General features: G+C 41.4%; 2 protein-coding genes across 5 annotated transcripts; one reads left to right on the plus strand and one right to left on the minus strand.

Moving 5' to 3' along the window:
• The first annotated feature begins 540 nt into the window (after positions 1–540).
• Positions 541–6,143, plus strand: LOC146571415 (uncharacterized). 3 transcript variants are annotated; one of them, XM_085280594.1, is made up of 12 exons: positions 541–754; positions 1,468–1,493; positions 2,817–2,857; positions 3,006–3,038; positions 3,135–3,224; positions 3,636–3,707; positions 3,918–4,020; positions 4,100–4,152; positions 4,260–4,338; positions 4,560–5,056; positions 5,256–5,449; positions 5,558–6,143. In XM_085280594.1, exons 2-12 carry the CDS (start codon positions 1,487–1,489, stop codon positions 5,700–5,702), a joined length of 1,314 nt encoding a protein of 437 aa, XP_085136720.1. In that variant the 5' UTR covers positions 541–754; positions 1,468–1,486; the 3' UTR covers positions 5,703–6,143. The 3 variants fall into 3 exon arrangements, with proteins under 3 accessions (XP_085136720.1, XP_085136719.1, XP_085136721.1); XM_085280593.1 differs by lacking the exon at positions 541–754 and having other exon boundaries at positions 1,381–1,493; XM_085280595.1 differs by lacking the exons at positions 541–754; positions 3,636–3,707 and having other exon boundaries at positions 1,382–1,493.
• A 1,130-nt stretch (positions 6,144–7,273) lies between these two features.
• Positions 7,274–10,871, minus strand: LOC146571416 (uncharacterized). Of its 2 annotated transcripts, none has more exons than XM_085280596.1 (5): positions 10,382–10,871; positions 10,017–10,113; positions 9,533–9,643; positions 8,920–9,086; positions 7,274–8,587 (listed from the first exon to the last, which is right to left on the minus strand). In XM_085280596.1, the coding sequence occupies exons 1-5, from the start codon at positions 10,735–10,737 to the stop codon at positions 8,125–8,127; spliced, it is 1,194 nt and encodes a 397-aa protein (XP_085136722.1). In that variant the 5' UTR covers positions 10,738–10,871; the 3' UTR covers positions 7,274–8,124. The 2 variants fall into 2 exon arrangements, with proteins under 2 accessions (XP_085136722.1, XP_085136723.1); XM_085280597.1 differs by having other exon boundaries at positions 10,215–10,524.
• Between the last annotated feature and the right edge of the window lie 9,454 nt (positions 10,872–20,325).

Genomic DNA, 20,325 nt, shown 5'->3' on the forward strand with positions numbered 1-20,325 from the left:
TTGTGGAAGTGAAATCATGTGACAGTTGTTGTGGAGATGAGTGGGAGGGCATGCTGAGCCTCACCCCTTATTTAAAAAGATAATAGAACGACTGTATTCTGGAAGTAAATAGTGAGAAGCGGCTGGTACATTCTGTCTGCAATGATATAGCACAGCTGAAAGTAGTAGGGAAGTAAGGAAACCAAAGACAATGAGTTATTTTGACCTTCCGCTGCAAATAGCCTCATGTGTCTAAACTCCACAATATTGAACAAAACATCAGTTATTTGGTATATTAAGTAAGACCACTTTTAAAAGATATCACTAAATTTAACTACTGTAATCGTCTCCGCGAGAGGTGGATAAAAGAGGCTATGTTAACAGCAGTGTTGGGACTAACCCGTTATTAAGTAACGCGTTACAGTAATTACGTTATTATTGTGGTAACGAGCACGGTAACTAGTTATTATGCCAAAACCGGGAACGCGTTACTCGTTACTGGGATTTAAATAGGCTCGTTATTCGTTACTTCGTGTGGCGGCATCGCGGAGCGGACGATCTGATTTCCTCGTGTCAGCATTGTTCCCACATCATCATAATTAATGTTGTTCCAGGTTCAACATTGCAAGTGACCAATCACCTTCTTGTGACGTCATTCCTTTGCGACTTCGAAATACCCGCCTTCGATTATTTCGAAATACAAGTGAAGAAGCGAAAAACCGCCGCCTGTCCGCCGAATTTGAAGTCAATTTAGGATACTTTCCTTTAATAAACGGTAAGCATTATACATATGTTCCTCACTTGGCTTGCTGTTTGTTTGCTAGCGATAGGCTACTTGACGACAGCATTAGCTAACCAGTGTTCTCTAGACCAGCGTTCCCCAACTTTTTGGGTGTTTCGTGGCCCGGGGGTTGGGTCAGGCAAAATTGCAGTAGCTTCCCTGATCATTTTACAAACATAAGTGAAGAGAATCTGGACTAAAAGGCCTAGACTTATGGTTGTGTGCTGAATCTGTGAATCAAACTATCACCTGGAAACATAATTAACTGGTCCATAGCTGTGAAACTGGACATGAGTTCTTGATTCTATGGAGATTAACAGTAATCCAGAAATGTACAAATTTGTCCTGGTACATCGCGTAAATGTTGTCCCAGGGACATCGTGTAAATGTTGTCCCTGGGACATCGTGTAATTGTTGTCCCTGGGACATCGTGTAAATGTTGTCCCTGGGACATCGCGTAAATGTTGTCCCTGGGACATCGCGTAAATGTTGTCCCTGGGACATCGTGTAGATGTTGTCCCTGGGACATCGTGTAAATGTTGTCCCTGGGACATCGTGTAGATGTTGTCCCTGGGACATCGTGTAGATGTTGTCCCTGGGACATCGTGTGATAGCTTGTAAATAATGGAATGAAAATTATTGATTGTTATTAACTTGTGAAAAAGAAGTGTAACAAATCCACATGTTATGTTCTTACACCCTTACAGAAACTGTGACTCCTTCACAATGTCAGGTAAATGTCAACTCATGTTGAATAATCAACCAATCAAGCCTTTTATTATCACATGCAATGTTACACGTACAACTGCAATGAAAATTTCACCCCCTTCTGACCATACATATATTGCTTAAACATCACATTGGGAAGACAGGTCGGAAACAGTTAGGAAGGTCAGAAAACAATTTAATTAATAGATGAGGGGAGAGGAGGAGAAAAAAGAACTACAACCAGACAAAGCTCCTAGAAGACTGAAATGGATGATGGTTGCAGCATGCAAAAAGAAAATGATATCTGTTGACTACAGCATATGCTTTCTCACAGATTACCTTGTGGGAGTAGCTGGACCAAACTCTATTGGTATTTCAAGTTTGAAATCCCTGTTTGACCAGACTAACATTTCAGTTCAGTTCAGTTCATTTTTATTTCAAACATTTCAAACATGTGCCTTCACAATCATTACAAAATATCATTCCATTATTTGTTTGAAAAGGAGTAGGCTGAAGTATTTACTTATTTGTCCCTACCCCCTCAAGTTTTACCTCTCATTCATTTAATTTTTTTTTGTCTTAAATTAAACAAACAACATATGAAACATATAAACATATGAAGTAAAACAAAACATAACATACATAAATCAAAAACAAGAAATTAGCAAGCCCCACCACAGTATAGTTTCTTTCATATGAAAAATACAGAATGTGTATATTTGCAGATACACAAGTTATGGAAAAACAACAAACCAAAACAAAACAAAAAAACAACCAAAAAAGAACCGCAACACCATTACCAGCAACATTACCATCCTGGGTTAACCCCGTTTTCTTCATTCTTATACTTATTTAAAATTAGGTTTTTATATTTTACTTTAAACTGTTTTATGTTTTGACTGTCTTTTATTTCTTCTGTTAGACTGTTCCATAATTTAACTCCTGCAATTGAGATTGACATAGCTCTTAAAGTTGTTCTAGCACTTTGTATTTTTAAATTCCATTTCCCTCTTAAGTTATACCCACCTTCTCTTTCTATGAACAATTTACAGATTTCTTTGGGAAGCAATTTATTTCTGACTTTATACATTATTTGCGCTGTTTTAAGCTTCACCAAGTCTTGGAATTTAATAGCTTGCATTTTGACAAAGAGTGCATTTGTATGGTCCCTGTACCCTACATTATTTATTAATCTAATGGCCCTTTTCTGTATTATAGTTATTGTTTGTGTGTTACTTTTGTATGTGTTTCCCCAGACCTCTACACAGTAGCTCATATATGGCAGTAGTAAAGCACAGTATAAAATGTGCAGTGCTTTCTGATCCAACATATGCTTTGCTTTTCCCAGGACGGCAATGCCCCGTGCCAATTTCCCCCATTTCAGATGAGGTACCTCTTGACATAAAAATCCTTTTATGTTGTCATAAAACTAATGTTAAATTCTGCTTTAAATACACTTTATTGTACAATTTACTTAATGAATCGTATTCCTTAGTTCTGTTTTTATTTATATGTATTTATTTATTTGTTTTATAAGGTAATAGATGGCCTAATCTATTTGCAGTGTGAGGTATGCTGAAAAGCTTGTTTGATCATAATGACATAGCATGTTTACGTTTTTTGTAATGTATTTGAAAACATAGGTGTATTTATGTTATTTTTATAGAATTTCCCTCACATTTATCCAATACCAAGCCAAATCACTGGAAAAATTTTGGATGGGTCCACAAGAGCACAAAGTGCATACTTTTTGAAGGTATGACTTGGACTGTGGTAACTATGTTCTTATCACAAAGGGTTTATAAGTTGCCACTATAAACAAACAGCATTTTCCAAAATTGAAGCCTTGTCAGAAGAACCTGAAAAATACCTTTCTGAAACCTTTTCTGTGTAAAGACTTGTTCAAAAGCAATGCACACAGATTAAAACATTTCTGTCTTGGCCAACTGATAAAGAACACCAAAAATTGAGTGGTGCGTGTTGAGTCTGTGGTCTTGATTTGTTTTGTACACACTATAGAAATTAATTAATGTAAACCAAAAATGACACTTTCTATATGTTTGTGTATCTGCAGAATTAATTACATGTCTCACCTGACAAGCTTTTGCAGTTTTGCAGTGTCATTCTTGACAGAAAAACATACTTGTCACATTATTTTTATTTCCAGAAAAACATCTTTCAGATGTATGAGAAATTGATTGGAGCCTGTCTGGAAAACGGCAGCCACTGGACCTTGTTTGTAAGTTGCACAGATTTTGCACTCTCTCTAGTGCATGATACTTTTCAGTGTCCCTCATTAGGAAAGCTCAAGGCCCAAGCCTACCATATCCATCTTTTTACAAAACAGTTTTGTGACATACCCAAGAGGACCAAAACAAACAAACATTTCTTTGTTAATCTAATTCTTTTTGTTCTTTTTTTTTTTTTTTTCTTCTTCGTCAATTATTAGTTTGCCCAATCTCTCATTGACGGTAAAACACAAGTGGAGGAGTACAACACTGAAATCACAAAGCTCAGGTCCCGACTTTGCCACTACTTATTTTCCTCAATAGGTAAAGATAAAATTAGCTGCCTTCTTTTTCTCTAACATTGGAAAATGTAACTTGTACTTAAACAAATTATATTTTGCAGATCGAACTAGGAAGTGCAGTCAGTGCTGGTGTGTGATTCCAGCCAAAGACCGGGTACACTATGACATGTCCTTAGCCATATAGATTGTTTATTTAATGGACTTTGTTCATTTGTTTTTTGTTTGTTTATTTCTTCTTCTTTTTTTTTTTTTAATTCACAGGTGCAGTGCCAGAAATGTGGTGCATACAAGCACATGCGTTGTTCAAAGTCTGTTTGTGGCATCTGTATCTTCTGTGAGAGTAAGTCACAATATAACTAAACAATGTCCAAAAATGTTTAAAGTGAAATTTTTTTTCGTAATTTTGCCTTTGCACACCAGGACTGTGTAATTAAAGTGGACGTTTCAAGATCCAGTTTTTACACAAAACTATTTTAGACATAACTGTGTCGTATTGTGGGGATTTCTCTTCACAATTAAATTGATATAGTGCTGTTTATATCATTCTTCTTTATGTAACAGCACAGTGCAGCACAGCAGAGGGAAAGGAGTTGTGCAGCATAGTGGGTGGCTATACAGGAGGAGCAATAGAAGTAGCCAGTGAAGAATGTCATCAGGGAAAGCATCAGGCAGCGAATGACAAAGGAAAAGTTCCTAAGGGAGAGAACATCTGCAGCAAATCGACAAGTAACAGTGAGATAGGAAGACTGACAGTCAGAGATGAAGGTACACAGACTGAAAGAGATGAAGGTACACAGACTGAAGACAACGAAAAAGAAGCAGAAGTATACGGCACAAGTCTGAGTACAGATAATGCTGCTGCTGATGATGTTGACAGGATCGATGCAGATACAGAATTCCAAACTGATTCAGAAGGAACTAGTACAGTTTACAGAGTGCATGGTCGCTTATCTGTACCAAGCTCAAAAAAGAAAACCTACACAATAACAGAAGACGAGATCAAGCGCAGAATCAACGCAGAGAACATGTCAGTTCATGTTTTCAGAGGTTTGATTGGGGTAGGTATACATTTCGTGATTTTGATGTCACCTGAAATAAATCCGGGTTACTCGTATCAATGAAGTGACAATGTGGCTGGAAATTGTGCATTTGCTGCAACATATACACAATTACACCATGTAAACAAAAGCATTTAACTTTGTGCGCGTGTGTGTGTCTCTCTCTGCTCTTTTGGTGTTTGCACTTTTTCTTTTTTAGGGCCGTAAAGCCAAACTGCCCGCAATGATTCTTGACAGGCCTAAGAAGGCCAAAACTAAAGTAACAGTGTTTAGTGTTCTGAATGAAGAGGAGGCTGGGGAGCTAGCCCTCGGGTTTGCCGGAAGATTGGCCTGCGATGTCACAACAGACATGGTCTGTAAAGGCATCGACCATTCAAGTGCTGATATGACAAAGTAAGTTAGTAAAACAATATGAAAGTTGTATCTTTTTTGGTATTATTTGTCATTTCCCCGTATTTGGGTTATTGGTGTAACATTGTTAATCTTACTTTCTAATAACAGACAGACTCTTCTCAAAATCCAACACAATCTTAAACATGAGCTGACTGATTCCTCAACCTTCAGTTTGCTGACACACACCTTTGGCCCCGCTGCACTGGATTCTGTCATTTCATTCCTGTGTGAAAAACTTAATCTTGTCTCTTAAATAATGAAACCTTTTGTGACTTTTGTTTGTTCTGTAAATCAGAATCTTGAAAATTGTTCATTGTTGTTCTAAGTTTGTGTTAACTATTTGGCAAAAATGATTGGTTCCTAATCCAAACAGCATAATGACTGTTCTAACACATATCTTAAAAATGCTACAAAGAAAGAAAATTATCACATATGTTTCAATATGAATGTAATTGTGTCACACTCGGTTTGTAGTAGCTTTCCTGTTTTATTTTGAGTTTTGGTATGTTTACACTGTTATTTTTATTTCCCGTGTGTTCGTCTTCCCTTATTAGTTTTACTGTATTTAATTAGTCTGATTTAATAACTTATAATTATTTACTTTCCAGTGTGTATATATGCTCCTCGTTTGGATTATTGTTTGTTTGAGTTCTGCCTGTCTTTTCTATTAAAGATTTGGACTTTTGGACTATTAGTGGACCTCGTGGGTTTTTATTCTGTTCAATTGGTAATTGACTGGGTTTAATTTAGTGGCCTGGAAAACAGGCCGGAGGGGTCTGGTCATTTTAACCCCCTAAGACCCGAAATCTTCCATGGCATGCATTTTTAATTTCTCTTTGATATTTGGGCCGATTGGAACCCGATGAATGTAAAAAGAAAGAATTACCAGGTTTTGGTTTTTTTTACCTAATTTTTGTTTCTGAGAAAAATGAGAGCCACATATGAGGACATTAATTTGAAATTTCGATAGAACAGTTGCAGTATAATGTCCTCATAACTGTATATCAGGCACTTGTTGATCAAGATTTAGTATTTTGGTCTAAATAACCCAAAATGTGATGTCCACATGTGTGGACGCCAGGCTGGAGTAAAGTGTTAGAGCTATTTATACCTATGTAAACTTTTATACACTGGTTTTTACCTGTCTTGTTTCAGAAAGGTTTAAAAGGGTAATGTCCACAGTTTATTTATTTGTTTGAATTCAACATATTTTATTAAAGTAATTGAGCTTGAACACAGAAAAAACTGAATCAAATAATCATGAAATCAAATCACTTGCACTATACTGAAGTCTAATCTACTCTGAGCTAATGCCAGTTTCCAACACTAATGATCGGGTGAAGGAGAGAGATGAGGGTGTGCACGGCCACTGGTGCTCTTATCCCTGTTCTTTGTGATACAATCCAACAGGAAAGCAGTCAAACCCTTGGACATTAGCCAAGTTAACGTTCACAAATATATACACACAGAGGAACTCTGAGCCCCAATGTCAGCATTAGCACAAACATGCCACTTCATACCAAATCTCAGTGTGAGGTCAGGTGTTAGTCTCATTCCATTATTCTGGCTATATTTTCTTACTCATTACTATTAAACTTATACTTAAGACTAACTATTAACAAAATCACACCCCAATAACTCTGTTATTACACTTTGTATTTAATCATAAAAAGGCTGGATGTTGAAACCTTTTACTTCTATTTTGTATGAGCCAGGATTCTCAACAGCTGATACTCTATGTCCAAAAAGTGACAGGTATCGTTTTATGGAGCAAAAAACTTAAGAGCGCATATTTTATAAATAATACCAACAATTACAAATGCAGACCTTTAATAGTAATAAGTAATCCTTTATTTATAATGCATAGCAATATAAAAATAGTAACATATGAAAATATTACAATGGGCACAGATGAATTTGTATCAAAAACAGCAACCAAGCCAAAGTAATGAATAACACACATAAATAACAACTGCTTGAGAGACCAAACAATTTCTTTTCATCTGTTCCTTGGCAGAAAGTTAAGACAGCTATTCAGCTTTAGGTTTCAATAAACAGAAGTAATGGATGCAGTCCCTTTGAAATGTCACACAAAAGTCTACTTGTGCATATACTTAGCTTTAACTCTTCTCTTTTTTGTTTTGTATTCCAAAAGGTTTTCATTTTCTCCAGAGTATGTCTCTCTTTCAGTGGTTATCGACTGTTCACATTCATTTTCAGACTGTTGGAATGTCGATGCTGGCCGAACGTTTCTTGCTAGAATACAATGGCCTAATTTTGCGTGCATTATCTGTCGTCTTTATTTCGTATTGGCATATACTTTTGCCTACTTGTTTTGTTTTTAAGACATTTGTATGCAGTTCATCTATCATTGCAGTAATACCCTCTGGAATGAATGCCCACTGTTTAACTGTGTCTAAAACAGCATTTAGTTTTCCAACTGCATCTTCTGTGCATTTTTTGTCTGTGCTTTCAACTACAGGAGTGTCATTCAAAGTTGATAGAGGACTTTTCAGAGAGTTTTTCATTTGTTTAAAATGGCTACAAGCCACCTTCAGGCAAGCACATGTGTTATAGTGAGAGAACGTACAACAAGTGCACTGAAGTGTTTCAGCCGATGCAAAAAAAACACAGATTTCCCAAACAAACTTGGCATTTTTATCACTTTCAAGTCCTCACAGTGTACAAAGTAATGCCTTTCTTTCACTGCAATTCTTGCCAAGGTCTGTTTCCATGTTTGGATAGATGTCATTGTCAGCCTCTGCTAATTTTGCAAGTAACACTAGATGCTTGCAAAGAAGTCCTCGTAAGCCATATGTACAGTTGCAGTAGGACTCAACAGGGCAGACATCATACACCATGTCTTCTCTTGACTCAGATGGGACTTGATATGCATTAACTCCATGGCTGTTCTTGACTGTAATTTTAAGAGCCCAACCACTTTCCATCAGTCTTGAAGCAGAGTCTGAAACTTGAGACAAGGTGTCAGCAAACCTGTTTTTCATGCGGCCCACATCTTGCAGGGTTTTTATGACTGAGAAGTAGTCGTCGGCCTTCCCTAGGAGCACTTCAATCAGATCATCCAAACGCCTATTCTTGTAGCCAGATAAAAACTGGTATTTCAGGCGGTGGAAAAATCTGAAAAACAGTTATTTGAAATGATTAGTAACTGTAATTGAAGGAATTTAAAGTTTTAATCAAGACTGTATTATTTTTTTAAAAATTGGAATACCTATTGCACACGTCTTTTATAAAGGAATGCTCTGTGCCGGTTTAGCTGATTTAGGCAAATCCACCTACTCTGTTTTTTGTTGTGATAACATAAAAAACGCTGCTAGAATTTAAAGGATTTGCCTAAAACCTGTTCTGGCAATGACATGACGAACCTACTCAGTTTAGCCTCTTGGATTAAAGCATAATATCTTTTTTTCAGCAATACAATTGAATGAGGTCAAAATAATAAATCATACCTTTCAATCACATTGTTTGTTTCAGAACGAGCATGACTGAAGCGACGGCCGTAGTCACACCACATGTGGCCAATGCCTTCCCAGTGCTTCTGAAAATACTGGCACACCAAAGGGTATTGCTTAAATGTCTGGCAGAACTCTGCTGATGTGGCTTTAAAGTCGTCCTCCTAAGAGAATTGGATGCAACAGAATATATTTCAATCCATTTAACAGACCTATTGAAATCTTTAATATTATGTATTGAAGCCCTTTTCCTTTTATTGAATAACATTAAGAATTTTAAGTTATTAATAATATGTCGTGTTTTTGTATTAAGAAGCAATTATTTCTTCCCTTACAATGGCTAAGAAGGAACACTAAACCTATAAGCATATTTGGTTTCAGCATCTGTCTGTGAAAGAATCCCACTCACAAGTTCTCCTGCACAGTGGGTGACACAATGATGTTCTGCACAGCTTAAGTACTTGTTTTGATAAGCAAGATAAGAAGCCAGTTTTAGAAATTGTTTCAAAAATGTATTTTGTATCTCTGTAACTTTTTTTAGCAACTGAAAGTTATTATGCTCTTAGTGTAATCAAGAAATCAAAATGTGAAATAGACAAATTACACTTACAGATGTGCAAGCTTTCAGCTTACAAAAGAAAGAAATGATTTCATTTCTCTTTTGGGTGTTAGAAAGCCCATGGACCCCGGACTCTGATTTTGAAAGCCATCGATTAACAGCCTGTGAATGTAAGAGAAAAAAAGTTAATCTGGAGAGAGAGACAGAGGAGCAGCTGTACAAAAAGCATAAAAGAAAGCTGACGTCCAAAAATAACTTTGTCACTCACTGGACAAGAGGACCTGTGCATTACAGAAATCAACCAGGCAAACATATTTTTAAATGTCAAAAAGAGCTTTGGGAAGCAGCCACCAGAAGATGAGTGCACTGTGGTCTTAAATGGATGGACATAGTCACTCAACATTTTATCCCTTTATATTCATTAACCTGAGTAGGTGAATATCACAATGAGGCAAATCATAACAATAAGACCCTGTTGTAAAAATGTGTTTCAGGTGCATCTTAGACAACGTGAAAAGAAAACAATGTGGTTTACCTGCAAGACATGGTACCAGCATAGAAGGATAGCTGACTCTGGAAAAACCTTCTGCAAAGCATTTATTTCCGCAAAGTCTTTGTCAACCATAAATGCTCTACAGAAAAAAAGAAAACACTAAATGAGATTAAACAGTATGAAAATGTTTTTGCTATCTCAAAGCACCACTTCAATGCCAAATTAAACATTTCAACTCACAAGTAGATATATAAAATACTGCATACAGCCTATAGGAATAACTTTAACAACTGGAAAGGAAAGTTTTTTGCAGCCCATGCTGCAGCTATAGCATTAGATTCTGGCATGTTATAACTTTTTTGAAAAGGAATTATTTCAAAATTAATAGCTGTCAATGTATTATTTACCTCGGGGAAGTTGGGAAATGCTCACAAACTATTCCAAGAACAGTTTCCAGGGTTTTCTGACTTTCGTTGCTGACAATAGCATAGGCCACAGGGACTCCATGCCCATGATCATCTCTTACAACAAGTGTGAATAAGGGAAATGAATACTGGTTAACGCAGTGCGTGGTGTCAACAAATACTAACTGTTTTGCATAGTTCTCCATGTTTGATTTCATTACAGGTGTCTGCAAAACAATCATTAGTTCTTGGTCAGATGTGTATGGTTGATAGAAGAGAACATGTTCTTGATGTTTTCCATTAAGTAAGGTATGTACACTTTGACTGTCTCCACAGTTAAAGTGCTTCTTCCTCATCATGCAGGTTCTAACACTGTCAATGTCACGTGGTGTGACAAAATGCTCTCTGTTGTGAAGATCTCTGTGTCCATGTTCTTTGGCCCATTTATGACATTCGGTTAGTATGATGGCTGGCTTAGTTCCAAGGGAAAGCAGTTCCTCAATCTTCCTCCTCAAATCACTGGAAATATTGTTGAAATGTGCGTCTTTTGGGTCCGAAGGATCATGCCCATCATGCTTATCATATGTACGCTGCACGATGACTGTGTGGTCTTTCCAACATTTGAGTACTTTAAATGAAACATAGGCCTTACAGCCCACTGCTCTGTAGCTGTTTCGACTTTTTTCCCCAGCTCTGATGCAGTTGAATTTGTAATAGTCTCTTTTCCTGTCTTTACCTGAGGCAACATTTAAACATTTATAATGTCCATGAAGGGTTAATGAGTTCAATTTTTCTAACACAACACTGAATGGGTCCTCCTGGCATTGTGACACATGCACACAAAGTTGTGTGTCTTTTCCAGTTCTTTTTTTTCGTCATTCAGAACACTTCTTCTAATTATGTCGTCCATTTCTGGTGGAAAAATAACGAAGGTTTAATTAGTCAATATTCATTAATTCATTTTAACTTGTTTTGGGGGTTTTTGCAATACAATGTAAATATTAAATATAATATTAAAAAAATATATATATAAAATAATATAAAACAAACAGGGGCTAAAAGAAGCTAAACTTTCATATGGTATGTCTCTGGCAACTTTAACACGATGTCCCAGGGACAACATTTACGCGATGTCCCAGGGACAACATTTACGCGATGTCCCAGGGACAACATTTACGCGATGTCCCAGGGACAACATTTACGCGATGTCCCAGGGACAACATCTACGCGATGTCCCTGGGACAAATTTGTAAATTTCTGGATTACTGTTAATCTCCATAGAATCAAGAACTCATGTCCAGTTTCACAGCTATGGACCAGTTAATTATGTTTCCAGGTGATAGTTTGATTCATAGATTCAGCACACAACCATAAGTCTAGGCCTTTTAGTCCAGATTCTCTTCACTTATGTTTGTAAAATGATCAGGGAAGCTACTGCAATTTTGCCTGACCCAACCCCCGGGCCACGAAACACCCAAAAAGTTGGGGAACGCTGGTCTAGAGAACACTGGTTAGCTAATGCTGTTGTCAAGTAGCCTATCGCTAGCAAACAAACAGCAAGCCAAGTGAGGAACATATGTATAATGCTTACCGTTTATTAAAGGAAAGTATCCTAAATTGACTTTAAATTCGGCGGACAGGCGAATTGACTTCAAATTCGGCGGACAGGCGGCGGTTTTTCGCTTCTTCACTTGTATTTCGAAATACTCGAAGGCGGGTATTTCGAAGTCGCAAAGGAATGACGTCACAAGAAGGTGATTGGTCACTTGCAATGTTGAACCTGGAACAACATTAATTATGATGATGTGGGAACAATGCTGACACGAGGAAATCAGTAACATTAGCAAGTGGTGGAGGCCAGCAGGTGGATGAAGGAAAAGGGAGGCAGGAGCAGAGACCCGAAGCAGCCGCTGGTCCGAGAGTGTCAGGTGAACTGAACTTCAGGTAAGAAGTTATAACCTGCAGTCCATCTGGGTCAGATATGAACCAAGTTTAGTTGGAGTTTATTTTCGTTATGCTGACTTTTTCGTACTTCGTGCTAGCTAGCATGACGGAGTTTCTATACAGCTGGGTGGTGCTATGAAGTTAATGATGTTTAACTTTATTTTGTTCATAAGGTTAATTATTAGAGATGCCAACCGTCCCATAAAAAACAGAATCGTCTCGTATTCAGAGAAAATATCATGTATTTCGTATTTAGGTGAAAAGGAACAGTTTGTCCTGGACTTCAGCTACAATGAAAAAGACACAAAGCTGCAGTTATTCTGTGTTTACGCTGCACAGCTGCCTCTTCTTCTCTCATCCTCTCACCCTCTCTCTCTCCTGATTCTACTTCAATCATGAAACTGATCAATGATCAGCTGATCGGCTCTCTTGTTTATTTATCGCCCACTTTGCGCCAGAAAGAGGAAACCAGCGGATGTCGCGCTAAACAACAGCTGCACTTTTAAGCTTGATCAGCTGTTGTTAGAATTTATTTAATATTAATTTCTACTATCAGCTGATGTTTGCTGGAGCCACAGCTGTAAACCTGCTGGTCATGATATGGTTTGGTTATCTGGTGAGAGGGAAACATGAAGATGAAACCAGGAGATGTCCTTACTGGATCATCAGAGCTGTGATGGAGAAACAGGTTTACCTTTTAGTTAACATGAATGAGTTGAAGGGAAGTTATGAACTGTTTCTGAGAGACAAATAACACCAGGATCCTTTTCTAAGTAGCTGACAGCTGGTAACTGTGCAGGGGCGGGTCTAGCAAAGTGTTGCCAGGGGGCCAGGTAGGGCATTAAAAGGGAAAGTGGGGCACAAAGAAATACTTTCTTATTCTCATTTAAAATGTCTCACTTGTAAAAAAATAATTATCTGAGTCTTGCAACAAACAATTGATAAATTGATACATATATACCATCAGGACAGTGTACATCACTGTCACAACAGTGTTTATTTTTATTCAAAGGCTTTATGATTTTTCCTATAATGGCGGGCCGGTCTCTAGTCAAAATGTCCGGGCCAATTTTCTGTCCCAGTCCAGCCCTGTATGCAGCTCATCTGCAGTCTGGTGTTACCTACATCTTCCTATTCAGAAGGCAGAATTTCCGAGTTCTGAGTACAATCGAAAGCACCTCGACTGCAGTTTTTGTGTTGGATGTAAAAAGCAGGCTAGGATAGAATCAGGCGTGGGATTTCTCTCGTGGAAATGTGCACATTATTTTTTCCTTTCTATTGGTAGGTGGCACAGTGCACTTGTGGCAAGTAAGCAAGCTAGAAGACTGGCAAAGTTATGGAAGCAACACATTAACAAGAGAATTCTGAGTAAAACCAAAGTTACTTTCCCTAGTAACTAGTTACTCTGAAAGTAACGAGTAACTTGAAGTAACTGAGTTACTTTTGATAGAAGTAACTAGTAATGTAACTAAGTTACTAATTTAAAGTAACTTACCCAACACTGGTTAACAGCCTCTCTGATCTATTACTGCACAGCTCAATAGGGAAATTGAGTAGAAAGCCACACTAATGGCCAAATTATCTGTTCAAACTGTAAGAAGACAGAGCTCAGTATTAAGGTAAGCGGCTTAAGCAAAGTTTGCCACTCTGTTTATTTAAAATAACCAGAAATAATTATATGATAGGGTGTTTTTTTCCGTTTTTGTGTGTGCTGCTCCTTCTTGATGATTGCACTGTCCTTGTTAGGTTCACCTCTATTATTAACTGATCATTTCCATATGTTTTTTTGAATTAATCTACATCTTTCATTCCTTTGTGACTTGTCATGTGTCCTGTGTATTCCTAGAATTCAGTTCTCTACCATTTCTGTCACGGCTGGCGGAGGGAGCCGTGTGGTGTGGAGGAAAAGGAGGACCCAAGATGCAGCAAACTGATGATACGAGTGATGTTTTATTTACAAAGGTGGTGGTGACAAAAACAGGCAACGAGGTATGAGTACTTTACAAACGGAAACCTAAACTGGGAGAAACTAAATAGCAAACCTGAGACCGTACAAAGGGGGTGCGGGGCAGAGGGACGCAGAGACAGGACACCATGGAACGCAGATGAATGCAGAGATACGCAGAAATACACGGATGAGTGCAGACGACCCGACGAGGAGCACAGGCAGACACCAACTATAAATACACACACCAGGTAATGAGGAAATGGCACACAGGAGGGGACACAGCTGGAACTTAATGGGCATAACGAGACACAGACCTACAAAGTAAAACAGGAAATCTAGAACCCGAACCGGACACAAGGGGGGAGGACACAGAATAACTAGAACAGAGGGAAATAGTCACAAAACACAAAACGCTGGGTCAACGACCCAGGACCATGACAGTACCCCCCCTCCAAGGGCTGGCACCAGACAGCCCAAAACAAAAACAGACGACCAACCCAGGGCGGGCGGCGGGGGCCCAGGACGGAGGGACCAACACCGAACAAAACAAGCTCCAGCGGACCGAGGGAATTGTCCAAAACAAAAACACACATGCTGGAGTACTAGGACAAAACACAGTTCAGGAGGCCGGCCCAGAGGCTCACAGCTCAGAAGTAGAGCTGGGCGATATATCGAGTTTTTAAAAAATATCGATATATTTTTATACGAGATATAAGATGTGACCATATCCTTTATATCGATATAGTCTATGTTACGTTATAATTATACTTGCGGAGCCGCAAGTTTGCCTTTCTTTCGTCCACTTTCGTCTTTACGCAACGTTACTCGGCCTCGCCTCTCCTTCACTGAACACAACTCCCCCTCCTCCCCCATCGCTTCACCTGCAGGAAGCGACAAGATGGACACGGCAAATCTCCGTTAACGAGTTACTGCGCATCGCCCCGTGCGTGGGGCTGGACGGCGTCAACGTGTTAGCTAGCTAACCACGCTAACGAGCTAACCACGCTAACGCCATGCAGCCCAGAGGTGCTGCACGGACTAAAATCCTTTCATTTTCTCAAAAGTTGACAGCGCGCCTTATGTATGAATTCTGGTTGTGCTTGATGGCCGCGAACCGATTTTATGTGGAACACGGCGCTCAGCAATCTGTCAAAAAATGTTTTAGTACGACTTTGGTAAGCTACGGAGCTGCACCGCTTGATGGATTGTCGGAGCATTACGGCTGAGCCTCGCGGAGTGATACGTACTGTGCTTCAACGTAATATTACCTTACTGTGTATAAGGACCATAAATGGCACCTGTTAAGAGACGTGGTTGCGAAGCGGATTACAAACTCCAGGCTGTCAGTCACACAGTACAAGTTGGGAACAGAGCAGCTGTGAAATCTGTCTTTGTTATAGTGCTCGTCTTTTACTTTACATTTTGACTGCACATTTGTGAGCTTTTTGTTATGCACAAAAACAACATTGTTTTCTTTTATTTATGGAGCATTATTATTTAATAAATGCTCATAATTTATTTTTGAGTAAATTTTATGTACATCTGCTCTATGTTAATAAAAGTGCCTGTGTGACATCTGGGACACAGCTTTGACTAAGAACTCTCTTTTTGTTCTTACTTTATGGCTTTAAAAAAAGATATATCGAGATATATATCTTATATCGCCATCCAGCTAAAAAATATCGAGATATGAATTTTGGGTCATATCGCCCAGCCCTACTCAGAAGTCCAGGACAGTTTATCTTCTGAGGCCGGCCACGTCGGCGACGCAGATCCATAAGCCGACCGAGCGGAAGGCAGCGGTGGCGGAGTGGAGGCAGTTCAGGGGGCCGCCCGTGCACACGGCAGCGGCGGCAACAGGGAAACCGTTCAGGCGGCCGACCGTGCGGACAGCAACGGCGGCGATGACAGAAGTCTGGAGGCCGACCGTGCGGACGGTAACGGCGGCGATAACAGAAGTCTGGAGGCCGACCGTGCGGACGGCAACAGCGGCGATAACAGAAGTCTGGAGGCCGACCGCGCGGAAGGCAGCGGCGGCGTCTAGGAGGTCGTCCATGTTGACGATGACACTCCACCAGCGGCCTGGCAGATGACCGCCGATGTCGAGGCGGCAGTTTGGGACCCGAAGGTGGCGTGGCCGTCGCAGCACCAGACGAGACCGAAGCAGAGGCTGGACCAGACGAGGCAGCTGATGAGGATGCTGAAGCAGAAGCCGGACCAGGCGATGCTGACGAGGATGCTGGAGCCGGGCCAGGCGATGCTGAAGACACGAAGGCTGGAGCCGGACCAGGCGAGGATGAAGCAGAAGCAGAGGCCGGACCAGGCGTGGGTGAAGCAGAAGCCGGGCCAGGCGAGGATGAAGCAGAAGCAGAGGCCGGGCCAGGCGTGGGTGAAGCAGAAGCTGAAGCCGGGCCAGGCGTGGGTGAAGCAGAGGCTGAAGCCGGGCCAGGCGTGGGTGAAGCAGAGGCTGAAGCCGGGCCAGGCGTGGGTGAAGTAGTGGCTGGACCAGGCGACGGCGTGGGTGAAGACACAGAGGCTGCAGCTGGCGAGGATGGAGACACAGTGGCTGCAGCTGGTGGCGATGATGGGTCTTGGGGCTGGACGGGCTCCTCGGGCCCCCCAGCAGGCGAGACAGGAGGCTGGACGGGCTCCTCGGGCCCCCCAGCAGGCGAAGCAGGAGGCTGGACGGGCTCCTCGGGCCCCCCAGCGAAAACAGTCTCTGGACCAGTGGGCACCGGGGCCCCTGGAACACACAGGTCAGAACCAGCAGGCGCACGGGCCTCTGGCAGGCACAGAACAGAGCCAGTAGGCGCACGGGCCTCTGGCAGGAACAGATCAGAACCAGCAGGCGCACGGGCCTCTGGCAAACACAAAGCAGACTGCAGCTGCACAGAGCATCGACTCAGCTCAGGCAGCGACAGCCGGATGCAGTCCTCAGCTGGCTTCTTAACCTCCAGGGGTCCAGAGTCGGCCGGGGGCTGGGACCCAGCCTCTGGGGAGGCCCTGGAGTGCGTCACAGTCTCTGGGCTGGCCAGCTGTTGCGGACTGACTACTGCGTTATGTGGTGTGTCTCTCTGCTTGACATGAACAGGTGAAAAACAGTGCTTTTCCGGTTGGATGGACTGGACTTGTAGTACAGGCGGAGCTGGTGAAGATGGTGGCTGAGCTGGTAATAACGCTGATGAGTCTCTTGCCAACTGAGCTATTGACTGAGCCACGGATTGTAACAAGGTGTCTAATAGGTCTGGCTGTGACTGTAATGGAGGTGGAGATTGAGTGGCTAACTGAGGTAGCGGCTGCAGGGCAGCTAACCGAGCTACCGGCTGGGCAGCTGGCTCAACAAACACAGCCCCGGAATAAACAGTCATGCGAGCTGGCGAAACAGACGGAGTGTCTTTTCCACTCACCACAGCCGGCAGTTCCGAAGTCCCAACCTCCGGCTGTGGGGCGACGCGCCGACGGCGCGATCGTCGCTTCCTCCCGGGCAAAACCTCCGGCGGGCCGGGCAAAACCTCCGGCGGGCCGGGCAAAATCTTCACCGCCGGGCTGGGTTGGGAAGCGGTAGCGGCTGGAGGGTGGAGGTGAAGTTCGTTAAGGATGAAGTCCTGTGCGAGCGGGTGAAGAGAGTCGAGTAGCCAGCAGTGAGCAGACATCAGCTGCTGTAGCCTAGCTTCTACAGCGTGGTGAAGCTCTTCCTCCTCATGCTCCAGCCACAGGTTGACCAACCTGGAGACGCTGTCGATCACTTCCTCCCGAAACTCCTGGGACGGTGCGGATGCTGCTGGGTCCATGTTTGGTCGGGTCGTACTGTCACGGCTGGCGGAGGGAGCCGTGTGGTGTGGAGGAAAAGGAGGACCCAAGATGCAGCAAACTGATGATACGAGTGATGTTTTATTTACAAAGGTGGTGGTGACAAAAACAGGCAACGAGGTATGAGTACTTTACAAACGGAAACCTAAACTGGGAGAAACTAAATAGCAAACCTGAGACCGTACAAAGGGGGTGCGGGGCAGAGGGACGCAGAGACAGGACACCATGGAACGCAGATGAATGCAGAGATACGCAGAAATACACGGATGAGTGCAGACGACCCGACGAGGAGCACAGGCAGACACCAACTATAAATACACACACCAGGTAATGAGGAAATGGCACACAGGAGGGGACACAGCTGGAACTTAATGGGCATAACGAGACACAGACCTACAAAGTAAAACAGGAAATCTAGAACCCAAACCGGACACAAGGGGGGAGGACACAGAATAACTAGAACAGAGGGAAATAGTCACAAAACACAAAACGCTGGGTCAACGACCCAGGACCATGACAATTTCTTTTCTGGAATTTCTCCTTCTGCTGGTTTCAATCTGTATTATTTGGACCCTTTTGTTATACAGTACTTTGCAAAAGTCTCCGAATTTCTTTAAATTGTGCTAGTAACTAGTAGTGGTGTGATGTGCTGTGTTGAGAAATCCAGGAAGTCTTTTATGTAACGTACAACAAGGATTGCTTCCTTTATAAAAGTGCCCCCAAGCCAGTAGAAGCAAGACAGAATACACTTGTCTGGATAATAGGGAGATAGGTGGAGAAGTGAATTTTCAAAGAGTAAAGATAGTGAAAGTAAATAAGTTTAAATGCCTGAGGTCAGCCATCCAAAACAACACACATTGTACAAGAGAGTAAAGGCATTTTGGAGTGGGTGGAGATTACTGTCAGGGGTAATATGGAAAAGTGGTAGTAACAAAACACAGGAGGCACAGCAGGAGGTAGAAGGGTAGAGGATGTTAAGATTTTCATTGGTACTGAACAAGGATGGATGTGATTAGAAATCAGTATATAACAGGAATAGTAAATATATTGGAGAAAGGATGTTGAATATGAAGCTGCAGACAGGAGGAAAAGAGGAAGACCTCAGAGTAGGTTCGTGGATGTAGTGAAGCAGTACATGCAGATTGTTGGTAAGCTGGCACCACTGATGTGACACCGAATTTCTTCAGGAACTATAACCAGAGGGTGACTCTGGAGGCCAAGGCCACTCAGGTCAAGAGTGGTGTTAGTTTATGGTTACTATGCAGAAATTATCTTCTGTTTAACTTTTGCTATGGTAAAAATATTTACTGTTGTTTGATAGAGCTCTGGGTTTTCCCCAGGAGGCAACCTCTTTAAAGGTTCACCAGCAGTCACATTAAATTAAAATTTCTGTAGCTTAGAAGAATACGAATGAAACAGAGACCAGAGACCTACTTATACAGCCCGAGAGTCACCTTATTTGGGCCCTATCACTATTTAAATGTTTATAATAATAAGAGAGGGGCTAATAATATATTTAGAGAATATTTGTTCATAGTAGTTGAAGGAAACGGTTTCCAGGGCCTAATCCGTGGATCGACTTCCTTCGAGGCGTGGACGTCTATCAGCAGAGAATGTACCTTCACCTATCAGCAGAGAATGTCCCTTAGTCTGTAACACAGTCAAATATATTCTCAAGTAATATTCAAGCATGCCATTCAGCGTGTTAGTACGAGCTCGGGAGCAGCTTGGGAGAACAAGAAAACAGAGACTGCTTCAGATTGTCTTCCCAAATTGACTCAACTTTATTCACAAGTACAACAGTTTATATAGAGGGTAAAATTCATGAGACAGCAGATTATCAGTTTAAACCAGTACAGACCAAGATAAGGCAGCGTCTTCCTGCCCATGGGTGAAGAAGCATCCTTTGTGTAGTTTATCAGTTCAGCTACAATTGTGATTATCTCAGCGACATATTTTCAAGGCACAAAACAAACAGTTCTTACATTAGTGAAATCTGAAACAAACCATTTGGCCTTCAACAGGCGTCTAAAAGATTAAGAAACTAATGTAGCTGAGGGAGTGATCTCTGTGGTATTTCAACCTTGTACCAGCCTGTGATTCTCACACATCAATTCTTGGGTCAAAGAGAAAAATAACTAAAACAAAGGGGCCTTATTGAATGACAGAGTTTTCCTGTATAATGTCACTATAAAACAATATCCAGTAAATGCTAACCGTAGTGCTAAAATACCTAACACTCAGC

This window comes from Mchenga conophoros, linkage group LG7 (assembly GCF_057382185.1).
Source record: "Mchenga conophoros isolate Kocher_MC1m ecotype Shallow Benthic linkage group LG7, M_conophoros_male_GT1.1, whole genome shotgun sequence".
Taxonomy (NCBI): Eukaryota; Metazoa; Chordata; class Actinopteri; order Cichliformes; family Cichlidae; genus Mchenga; species Mchenga conophoros.

What these genes read in the sequence shown, in the direction of transcription:
- LOC146571415 (XM_085280593.1), top strand. Translation starts at nt 1,448, where the DNA reads ATGTTCTTACACCCTTACAGAAACTGTGACTCCTTCACAATGTCAG. An exon ending in TTTCCCCCATTTCAGATGAG is followed by an intron (nt 2,858 to 3,005) that starts GTACCTCTTGAC and finishes TTGTTTTATAAG; the next exon opens with GTAATAGATGGCCTAATCTA. An exon ending in TCAAGTGCTGATATGACAAA is followed by an intron (nt 5,450 to 5,557) that starts GTAAGTTAGTAA and finishes TTCTAATAACAG; the next exon opens with ACAGACTCTTCTCAAAATCC.
- LOC146571416 (XM_085280596.1), bottom strand. Translation starts at nt 10,737, where the DNA reads ATGATGAGGAAGAAGCACTTTAACTGTGGAGACAGTCAAAGTGTACAT. An exon ending in CATTTCCCAACTTCCCCGAG is followed by an intron (nt 10,114 to 10,381) that starts GTAAATAATACA and finishes TTTTTTCTGTAG; the next exon opens with AGCATTTATGGTTGACAAAG. An exon ending in AGCTGAAAGCTTGCACATCT is followed by an intron (nt 9,087 to 9,532) that starts GTAAGTGTAATT and finishes CAATTCTCTTAG; the next exon opens with GAGGACGACTTTAAAGCCAC.